Source organism: Limulus polyphemus, unplaced genomic scaffold (genome assembly GCF_000517525.1).
Source record: "Limulus polyphemus unplaced genomic scaffold, Limulus_polyphemus-2.1.2 Scaffold46, whole genome shotgun sequence".
NCBI lineage: Eukaryota > Metazoa > Arthropoda > Merostomata > Xiphosura > Limulidae > Limulus > Limulus polyphemus.
Window position 1 is genome coordinate 427,318 of NW_013665656.1, and position 12,081 is coordinate 439,398.

A 12,081-nucleotide genomic window follows, 5' to 3' on the forward strand; every position below is an offset into this window, starting at 1 on the left:
TAAATACAAGTTCTATTGAAATTTGGTATTTTACCTGATAACAAACAGGGGATTATGAAACTGATCAAATAGTATATAGTGCATGTATATTTGTCGAGTTAGGTATGCTACATGAGGTTTTGTGTATAAACATTATGTTTGCAAAATTAATTTACTTGGTTGTTTTCAAAAAAATAGTGGGAATGCTATTTTGTGTCTTGATTTCCAATTTTTAATTAATTTTTTACTTGATTGTCTATTTTTGCTATTTTGGGCAATCATGAATGGACGAGTTATGTGCATTCTATTTAGGTTGCCCCAGATTTGTGATATAAGTACCATATTGTCTTTTTGAAGTATACAATTTACATGTACATACAACATGTACATGAAGACAGTAATGTATATAGCTGTCTTATCTAAAAGTACCTAGCAGATGGAATCCAGATGGTCCTTTCACAGTTGGAGTATACATCTGTAAGATATTGAGTAATGCTGCTGTACACATACGCAGAGTAAGGTATATTTACTTTAGCAGTTGAATTATTGTATTTTTGAAGAACTGTGGTGTAACTCTTAAGATATACAATACATACAATTTTTAGGTAAATTTAATGTAACAAATTTAAATCAATAAATTTTGAAGATTTTGTAGCTTGTAAAAGATCTAGGGTAATGTATTCACTAATTATGTCAATATATTAAACTGTTTCTTAATAACATTTAGCAGATGAAAAAAAAATGTTGTCTAAATAGAAATTCTGAACTGACAAAGTTTGAAAAAGGCATAATTTTATTGTTGAAGTTTTCTGCTTTCAAGAATTTGGAAAAAGTTTTTATTTTCATGTTAATGACAGAAACTGGCTTTTATAATTCATTATATAGTTTTCTTAAATGTCTTTATGGTCATTTCCATTGGACCTATTCTGAAATTTGTAGACATCTGCTATATTATTGTAATTTTTTTTAAGTTTATTTAGTTGGTTTAGCTAATTTTATTGCTCCTGACCTTAGTCTTTGTGAAAACATAAAGTTAGAGAATTATTTAGATAGGTTGTATTGTATATGTGCTTCAGAACTTATGGTAGTTTACCTATTTTTCCAAGCTTATTTGTACAGTAATTATTATTTTATCCCTTTTAAACTGTTCTTTGAATCTTCCTAGCACCTTTTTTTAAGTGTACATTTATCTCCATCAGTAACTCTTTATGGCAGGATGAGGATTTGTTTTCTTTTAAGAAGTTGTAAAGTCTTTCAAAGCTGGCACACCTTCCATTTACGATTGTGCTCTGTACAAAACTTAATAGTCCTTATTTTTTGTCAGCATACTACACAATATTGAACCTGTATCACTTTGTCTCCATTGTCATATTTCATCAGTTTCCATTATTGGCTATTAGAGATCAGTTGATATTCTATGGAGGAAATGAAATGCTATCGTTAGTAGAGTTCTCAGTTGAGCATGTTCATAAGTTTCAAGTTGTTTCTCAAATACACCTCTTGTGGTTTGACAGCTAACTGTTATTAAAATTTCCATTGGCTTTGATGGGTGGCAACTCACTGGAGCTGTCTTGTGAGTGTTTGTCATTGGAGGTGTGTACTGAGTGTGCATAGCTCACATTATTTCTAAAACGAATACTCATCTTCATACACAATAGCTTCTTTCCTCTTGAATTTGCTCATTTTGCCAAAGATATTTTCAAGTCACCAGTCTTCTTAGAACTTCCACCTAATCTCACTTGAGACCATGTGAATTTGTGCCTCTGCATCGTGATGTCGTTATGTAGCAGAACCCTCCATCAATAGGAGTATGACACACCTCCATGCCCAGGGAATTACTCTACATTGGTACTCGCAAATCATAATTTCTTTTCCTCAACGTTTTTTGTTCAGATGTGTTTAAATTCCTCATCTGTGTTAAATTTAATGAGATTTGTATTGATAAGAAAATCTTGATTTTCATTTTCTTTAGGTTTTGTTTCAAAAGCTTTAATATTTTATAATGACTTTTCTAATGACTGTGATTTTAATTAGTTATAAGTGTGGGATGTTATTTACACTTAGGCCTTATTTCTGCTGTGGCTTTTGGAGCCCTGTTAATTGTCAAGCTTGTAGCAGCAATTGTTCAGTGTGTTGTGGATTACCACATGCTTAACCAGCCTCCTTCTCACGTCTCCTCGGCCAAATTTTTTTTCTCCGCAATCAGGAATGATCTGTTAGACTATGCCCTTCACCTACTTTGCCTTAGATAGTATTCTACCATTCATTAAAAGACCTTAACCTTTTCATCCTTTTCTGGATTTCATTCTCGGGTAGGTTCATTTTCTTTTTTTTTACCTGTGTTCTTTATTTTTTGTTTTATTGCTTTATGACCTATATTTCTTGGGTTTATCTTTTTTCTCTTTGATTGTTATTAGGATTTACACTATTTTCTTTCTTTAATAGCTCCTTTCTCATGGCAAATACCTGACCCCACATGTTCATGGCCACTTTTGTCAAGATTTGTAGACTTTCTTCACTTTCTTTTTCTGATTCCTTTTTCATCTTTTTATTTCTACCCTTTTGTAATCCCTCTTTTTCATCTTTTCTCTGTGGTACTTCTGATAGCTTCTGTGTATGTTCATTTCCTTAACTGTTTGTCTTGTTCCACTTATTATGCTCTATCCCTCCATACTTTATTCCCCTGCTGTCAGGATTTGTTTGTTTGGGTTACATTTTTCATTACTCTACCCCTTTTCACTTCTTGTGTATGTATTATTTATGTGGCTTTCTTTCTTTTCTCAGATGTCTTCTGAGGTGTTTCTTTTCTACCTGTTAACCTGGTATGACAATATATTACTTCTGTCCTCTTTCTATTCCCAGGTTTTTCCCCATTCTTAACCTTGCCCTTAATACCATTCCTTGTCTAGATCAGTTTCCTTCTCACCTTCTGTTCTGCATTCCAGGCCATCCTCTTTCTCTCATCTTAGCTCTACCAGTAGTCTTGTTTTTCACTCTTTTTGCCAGTGACTATCATACTTGTATAATTTTGCAGGTTCCTTTTTCTCCTTCTCCTGTTGGTCTCACTTTTTGCTGACAGTCCTTTTCCATTTCTCCACTTTAGTGTGTTTTCTTGCCCATCTTCTCTTTGCCTTTCTTCCCACTTCCTTTTCTCTTCCCTCTGACCCCCTGACCCCCTCTATGGTCTTTTTCACCCAGTTTGCAGTTGGCCATGGTCAATGTATTGGACACTTTTCTTCTTCTCTCTCTTAGTGAGTCCACTTTGTTTTCTGTCCCTTTCATCCTTTTTTGCACCTTCCCATTTCTTGCTTTACTTTTCGCCTCAGCATCAGCTCCTCTTATTTGTTGGTATTGTGGGGGTCTTCACTTGCCATATTCTCAGCCTGTGGCTGGCACTCCTTTTCCTTGACTGTTTATATCTGTTAACCCCTACTGTTACGGTAGCTTCTTGGCTGTGGGAGGACTTGTTTTGAGATCTGGATCCTCTCTTTCACACACTCATTCTTGGGTACTTTTTTTACATTTCCTGCCTCGCTCATCTCAACTGAGTTGAGCCTATCTTCTTTACCAAAGAATTATGTCTTATCTGATCACCAAGTTTTACACTTTATGTTTTCTCCCTTCATGAGTAGTTTTTTTTTTCCTTTTTTGGGACCCTGGCTTTTCTAGAAATCCTCCTTCATTTAGGGCATGCTCTCATGTATCTCCTACAGTGGACTTACGGACCTTGGGTTTTCTTTCCAGGGGGTCCTCTTTTGTGAGCTTCTCCTCTGGGCATTGTCATGGTGACTGGACCATGCCCATTCTACTTCCAGTATTTTCTTACCTCATCTCAAACCATTCTTCTTCTTCATTGATGCTTCTCTCTTGAATTGAAGTACATTTTTTTTTGTGGGAGCAGGTCTTCACTCCCTATCAATGTGCTAGACCCTCTCTCTCTTTGTTGGGTTTGGGAATGTTCCCTTTTCTGCTCCTACTGGCAGTTCACTTAATCATGTTCTACTCAATCTTTTCCATGGTCTTTCCTTGCTCCAACCACCCTCGCAGCTCCTTTTTCAGGACCAATTTTTGTGTTCAGGCATTATTTATACACCTCTGTGTTTTTTTACATCATTTGCACAGCTTCTTTCTTGTTGGTGAGTTACCTCTCTTGGCCAGTCCTTATTTTGTCAATGGAATAGCTTCTGCATCCCTAATTGTCCTAGTTAGACACTTTCCACTCTTCTCTACTCTGGGCTTCCTCTTTCACAGTCCTCTATTTCTCTTCCTTTGACTCTGGTTCTCATTTTTCTCAATTAAGCCTGGTCTTACCTCTTTCCCTGTACCTACTCCCCTATATGCCTCATCTTTCTGGACCTTGGGTTCACACAATACTATTTTTCTTGGGCCCTTTTGTTGATGCCTTATTAAGCATCTTGGCCTTGATGTAATTGTTCATTGGACTCCTCCTCTTGGTTTGCACTCTCACACCTTCTTCATTGAGGGTTATCTTCCATCCACTCTCATGCACAGTTGCCCATCAGACCAGACTATTTACTAATGTGGCTTTATCATTGTTATATTCTTCTCATCCTTTCTTTGTATTTGTCTATTGCCATCGGTGGTTGGTCTTTTGGTATTTGTCCTTCCTCCACTCATTTCTTTCAGATAGTAATTCTGTGCATCACCTTTCTTCCTTTCTTACCAGCCTGTTCATTGAAGGATTCTCAGACCCTGCCCTTCTTGGTTGTTGGGTGGCCATGTCCATGGCTTTTATCCTTTTCCATGTACCAAGACTGTTCTGTTCATTCTGTTCCACTCCTTCACTCTCCTCTGTCCTCCTCGCCCTGCTCCCTTGTCTGACTGAGACTTTGTTGGGATTTTGCTCAATCTTGTGCATGCCCCATTTTACCATCTTTCTCTGCTGATTTGTTTCCTCCTACTTATTTCTCACAATAACAATTGTTCCAATGACTATCCTCTAGATGCTTCTCACACCCTCTTCCACCACACTTCTTCTTTCCTTTCCTTGGATCTATCCTATCTTTCTCAGGCTTTGACTGCTTGAGGGTAAACTGTACTTATCTCTGATCAACCTTCCTTCCATCTTTGTACAATTAGAGTGTTTGGACCCAGCTCAGTTTCTGTGTCCTGTTGGACAGTTCTGTATACCTTATCATGGACCTTTTACTGTAAGGGTCCCCATCTTCTGTTGTCCCTCTCCTGAGATCCCTATTTTTCATGAACCTTGTTCATTCTTCCTTTCCAGGATGGGCTCATTGACTTCTCTGTTGATATGTTCATCTCAGGATGTTTATGTTCACATTCTGTCTGTCACTTTTTCTTCTCTTTTACCTTTTCTTTACTGGCCCTTGGACGATCTTTTCCAGACAAACATGTGTACTCCCTTTACACATCCATTTCCATCTCTATACCTTCTGACTGTTTTACTTCCTAATTGTTTTTGGCTTCCACAGGTCACCATTCTTATATCACCTCACTATATTTGAGTAAAATGTGCACCATTTCCTTTTCAGGATCCCTCTTTCATTCAGTAGGATTTCACTAGGTGGCTAGTATTGCCTCCCAAAATCTGCATCAAACCAAGAAAACAGAAAGCATTTGGCCAATGGAGACTGACAGACAAGTTGAAATGTATATTATATGTTATCCTTCTCCCACAGCTGGCATAGGGCCTGTAGAGAGTGACAGTAGAGGAGGTGAGCATGGACACTTATCACAAGTGCTCTTCTCTAACAGCTAGATTTGGTCCATCGAGTCCGATGGTAGAGAAAGTGGGTACAGAAGGTATGGTCTGAACAAGACCCAACCTTACTAATGTAGTGGCTCTACGACACCTTGTATGCAAGTACTTGGATGGCCTATTTCTGCGACACATTTATGGCTTGTTTGCCTCTTCTTTTCTCATACATGGGTGCATTTTATACCTTGGATGACATGAGATGCATTCTCCCATAAGTGTGCTCCTAAGGAGCCCCTGCCATCAGATTTCACACCCCATGGGCTTCCTTCAGATGCTTTCAAAAAGGAGCTTATCTAGGTAATGTCTGCACTTGTCCCTCCATTATGTCAATGTAGGATTCTAGCTATTCTATGTGAAGAGGGGAGTATTTGTTTTGGAAGTTAACATTTTTCTTACCTGAAAGTGTATTTGCAACAGATACCCACCTCTTCACACATTCCTGACCATCCTCCCCACTTTCCAGTGCACATTTCTTTGTTGTCTTTTCTAAGTATGAAGATTTATGAGCATGAATGTTGAAGGAGTCATTGAACATGAAAGTGTGATGCATTTCTATTGGTGGATAATTCTGCTGCATGATGACATCATCATGCTGTAGCACAAATTTCTGTGATTTCATGAGATTAGGTGGGAGTTTTCACAAAGCTTGTGGCTTGCAGATCTCTTTAATAAAATGTGCAAACTCGAAAGGAAACTATGTTATGTGCAGAGGTGATTATCTATCAGAGATACATATTCAAGTAAGGAAAATGTTAACTTGAGAATTTATGACAGTGAATTATACCTTATTTTATATTTTGTTTTGGTCTGATGTTTCTCAAGAAAGGTTGTAAAAGGTTATTGGCATGTAAATCAACATAAGATGTCAATAGTTTTCTCTTTCATCTTCTAGCTAATCAAAGCCTGTATACGTATGTAGTTAGGCTTGATTGGGAAAAAGACCATTTGGAATAATTATTAGTGTCATCACAAACTTTATTTAATTCAGCTTTCTTTCTTTTTATGGAAAATGACAATGTTCAAGGTTATCACAGTATGATGATGAATAAGCCTGCATGCTTTGATTGGGCAACATGTAAAACACAAAAGACGATCCAAGTAATATGCTGCTGGCTCATTAGCAATATACGGGGTATTTGGAAATTCTTTAAACAATTGTTTGTGTGATTCAGACACTTGTTAATGATAATTAACCAGTATGTAGTGATAATCTAGACAAATTGGTCAGTACATACTTGTAATCTAAGTAGATGTTTTGGATAACCTACATGTAGGATATTAGTATATGATCATATTTTTCCTCCATCAAAACAGACAAAAGCTTGTAGAAATGGAAATAGATTTGTGTTCGTTGTGGTTCTTAATGTCAAAAACTACTTATATGGGATATCCATGAACTGGGTATTTTGTGGCAAAATTGTACTGATAAATAAGTCCTGTAATTTGATGTTTGAAATGATTTTTAATAGAGATGGTAGGAAAAAACATCTTTGAATAAACTGTAGCATTGCTTTTCTACACTTATTGAATTTACTGGCTTATTGGTTCTAAAGCTTTAAATCAGTAAAACAAAGTGTATTTACCATAATTATAAGCAGAATAATTCTTCAGGTCTTTAGCATGAGGGGAAAATGTCTTCCAAACAGTTTTTGGATCTTAATCTCACATGATTGATCAATTGTTTCACCTGAAGTTGATATATAAGAAACTAAGTAGTTTGGTTATTCATTTATTAATTTAATTTTTCTAATGTCAATTTACATTGAAATATTTAATCGTAAGTTGTCTTTTCATTCATGCATTGACAAACAAAAACCTGTGATTGTCAAAGATGCACACATTTTTTATTATTGTGTTATAGAGATGGGTGATTAGTAGAATTTGTTAATTGATTAATCTTTGGGCACATTAACTTGAATGGTTGGAATAATCAAAAACTGAACATATTAAGGACAGGGTTTCAGTAAAAGTGTATCATGACATTTATTTACACTGTAAACTCCATCTCTCAATATGTTCTAATAAAGAATTTGTAACAAACAGTATAATAATATTGGTTTAATTTTATTGTAGATTTACATACATGTATATGTAGAAAATGTTTGGTTCTTCTAATAGAAAGTATGTCAAAAGTCCATGATACACTTTCTGAAAAAAATGAAAATGTAGCAGGAGTAAGATCTTAATGTAATCAATCTTACATTTTTTGTCACATTTTGTATTTGCATCCAAGTAAAATGAGACATTCTTATGTGCATATGTAAATTAGGCAAAAAAAAAAAAGAAAACAAAATCTAACTAACTTCAATTATTTACTTAATTTTCTTACTTCTTGCACTCTTTATCTCAAGGAGACAACCTCTGGTTAATGTGTAAAATTATTAGGAACCAATTATAAGTTGTTTATACATTTTGAGTGTTACTAAATTGCATAGTTTTGATGTTTGTTATCATTATACATCAATATCATACGCAGTTTATTTTTAGTAGTTTCAGTCATTCAGTGTGTGTGTGTGTGTGTAACCATATTGTGTGTAACTATAGTATGGAGTAAACTGTTTTTATTAGCAGTTTGACATTCTTATATAGAGAGAGAGAGAGAGAGAGATAGATACACACACACACTTGTTTACATATACACATTTTTATACTGCAGAAAGAACTGTTCATTCACAAATGAAGTAAGGAAACAAGAGATCAAGTTTACTCACTGTGTTCATTTCTTTTTTTTTACAGGTTAGCTGTATCAAAACATTGTGGTTCAAGACCTTGGAATTTAATCACTTATGACAAAACCTAAGAAATCTTTCGTTGAGTTTGGTGTTTTTAACAGTCTTAAGAAACAATGGGGCGCAAATTTAATTTTTCCCACTTGAGTGACAGAGAATGTGAAAGGATTATAAATGTTATTCAGAGAGATTTTCAGCTTCGGCGTCGGGAACAAGAAAGGCTAACGTATGTATATTTTGCACTTGTACCTACAAGCACTGTTTAAGTTTTGACTGTGAGTTTGTTTGTTTGTTTTGTCATTAAGACTCATGACTATATTGGTGTGATTGTTTTCTAGTATTTTATGTCACATATTTTCCTTTTACTTTACTCTGTAGAGAGTATTTGATTTGTTTTGTGAAGTGATGGGTTGAATTAGAATTTTGTTCATTAAACCCTTGTTGTTTTTTAAAATATCTTAAAATATTTATTTACACTTTCCAACTTCAGATACATATGTAGACCCCCTAAGATATTTAAGTTGAATTTTGTAAGCAATACTTTCAATGTTTTAATTTAGATACAAGCTAGAAGGTACATGATGTTAAGATCAAGCAAGTCCATAAAAGTAGTTCTGGACTCTGTAGAACGTTCAAGATGATGATTATGTCAAGAATCTAATAACTTTGATTGATATACATACAAGGATACATCAGTATAAATACAAGTAATCAGTGAAGTGTTAGATAAGAAGTTAGTCAAGTATTTGGTGTGTAAATATCAAGATTGATTTAGTAAAGCTATTCAGTAAGAGTTTGTGTTTCTGTAAGATACAGTTATACCATGTCATTCAGGGTTTCGAATATTTGCGGTATAGCTGCAGTCCACCCCCAAACCATGTTCAACCATGGTGTTTCTGTGTAGACCCTCCCATATAACCTCTCCGAGTCTTCTGCCTGCTTTCTCTGCTCCCACTGCCCTTGATTCCTCTAATACTAATAGTATTTGTGGTTTTAGCATTTGCAGCAATTTCTAGAACCAATTGCCCACGAATGGTAAGGGATAACTGTAAGTCAGTCAGCATTTGTTATCAATCAAGGAACTTTCTATTAAATGTTATTAGTGTTTTAAGCCTATAGTAGCTTCAGAGTTTATGTTGGAAAAAGTTTGTTTGTGAACTTAGGTTTATAACTTGCATGAAAATGAACATTATTGAAGAAATAAATAAATTCAACATTGTTACATGGACCGGATTCATATTATTTTCACCAAATAATTCTCTTGCTCTACTATAGAACTTGTTATAACAATAAACTGAAAACAAAAATGTGAAGTTAAGATTTCATTAGGTACAATACTATGTTAATTTGGTCGAGACACAAAACTACATGTAATTCTTATCAGTGTACCATTAGAGTTACTACAGTAATGCTCAAAGGATAATCCATGTTTTTAATGTTATTAATGTCAATGAGATATCTGATCTAATGTTTATGCAAAACATTATCAGTTGTCCTGTCATGTGATCCGATATGCATATTTTAGTTGCATACAAAAGTGAAGGAAACATGTTTTCAGTTAACAGTTTGAGCAACGTGCCAAGACACCAGCAAAACTTTGGAATGTTTCCATGATGTTGAGGCCAGTAGGTTGGCTAGAAATTTATTGTAGAATTATCACAATTCTCATGAAGTGTGATTAGTAAAATGCTTACTTGCTTTCAGACCACCATCACAGTTGACTAGAAGCCTGAATAAAGCAAACCATTGTCAAAAACCTTGCCAGACAATTGCTATTTCATACTACCAGTTTGAAAAAACTGGAGAGTTTATCTCTAGCTGAATCAAATTTCAGAGTAGCAACTGAATGACAAGTCAGCATCAAAAGGTTACAAACAGGTTTCATAAGGTTTTATACTTTATAGCCATTGGAGTGATTTCTTATTCACATTGACAAAAAACAGCCTATCTTCAATAGTGTCAAGAGCATATGGATTGCTTTAACAAGAGGACAAATGTCTTGCTCTTAGACATTCACATTGCAGCCAGATATGAAATATGTACAAATTTGGAGGGTGTCCAGGATCACATTCAATCCAATATCATGTAGGAAAGGCATGTGTATGATGGTGGTGGTATACTCAGTTTAGCAGGGATCAGTAACTATAACCACACTGACTTTTGTGTGTTAGAACACAGCACTATGTGTGCCTTATAGTATAAGGATACAGTCCTATAATGATCAGTATTGCCATATGCAGTTGCAGTTGGTTAGAAGTTTATTTTAATAAATGATAATGTGCACCCTCACTTTGCTCAGCTGTTTAGAAGAAGAGGGTGTTGTGGGAATGGACCAGACTTGAATCTCATTGAACATATATGAAATGCTGTAGGAAGGTGCTTGGAAACATGACACACCTTCAAGCTAGAAGCTATATTAACCCAGAAGCTCTTTCATTCATTTATTTGAAACTTACCACATAAATGTATAATATGCATAAGTGTTTGTAGTGGTCATATGCCTTTGTTAATTAACAAAGATTTTCTTGTCATTTATTCGGCTTGCAAAGTCTGTTGCATCACAAAAGCATTTATTTCATGAACTCCAATAGTAAACATTTGCATTAGTGATAAAATGTAACTTGTTTGGCATAAAATTTAATGTGGGGATGTTGATATTATGTAATAACAGTAATTGCTTTGTTGTAGCTAGAATATAGTTTTGCTATCCTCTAATTATTTTGAACAGTGTATTTTCTGAGGATATGAACACTAGGGTGGCCTTTATCCAGGAGGTAAAAATTTAAAATAATAATTTTTATTGGGGTGCCACATATTTTTATGAGGTTTTTCTACAAACTAAAGTAGATAAAAAATTTTAAGGAAGCAAGGGATTTTAGGGGGTTGCTGCTGTCCATTTGTGATGCTGTGCTGTAAAGTATGCATTGCACATACAATGAACTAACCAAACAAACAAAAGCTGCATACATGATGCACATATCTCTTAAACATTTGAGTAAAAACAAAATGATTACAAAGAAATTTACTATAGAACCATAGGAAAATAGAAATATGAAGACTTTCAAAGTGTAGATGGCTTTTACCATCCACATGCCACGATGCATCACTCCTGGAGCCATCACCTGAACTCCTCAAAGTAGCAATTTTAATTTTGAATGTATTCTGCTAAAACTGGTCCAATTTGTCACTGGTCCTCACAAATCGTAAGGGGGTCACTAAAACTCAGAAGTTTAAAAATAAGGGTCACCCTAATGAACAAGTATACATTTCTATATAATAATTGGAATTGGGTATTTAACAAAAAACAACTTTGAAAACAACAAGTTTGAATCCTCGTTGTTGAAGATACTCACCCTTTCAGTTGTGGAGGTGTTATAATGTGATGGTCGTTCCCACTATTTATTGGTAAAAGAGTATCCCAAGAGTTGGCAGTGGTTTGTGTTAAATAGCTACCTTCCCTCTAGTCTATCACTGCTAAATTAGGGATGGTTAGTGCAGATAGCCCTCATGTAGCTTTGTGCAAAATTCAAACCAAACCAACTGTCACTTTCACTGTCATCTTTCAGTTGTGAAGGTGTTATAATGTAATGATCATTCCCACTATTTATTGGTAAAAGAGTATCCCAAGTG

General features: G+C 35.1%; 1 protein-coding gene across 6 annotated transcripts in view; it reads left to right on the forward strand.

The window, feature by feature from the left end:
• Nucleotides 1–12,081, forward strand: part of LOC106462420 — a 90,776-nt gene that overhangs the window by 25,495 nt on the left and 53,200 nt on the right. For all 6 annotated transcript variants that reach the window (XM_022390057.1, XM_022390082.1, XM_022390079.1 and 3 more), the window contains exon 2: nt 8,459–8,677. In XM_022390057.1, coding sequence (XP_022245765.1) covers nt 8,568–8,677 — 110 coding nt within the window. In that variant the 5' untranslated portion in view covers nt 8,459–8,567. The remainder of the gene's footprint in view (nt 1–8,458; nt 8,678–12,081) is intronic.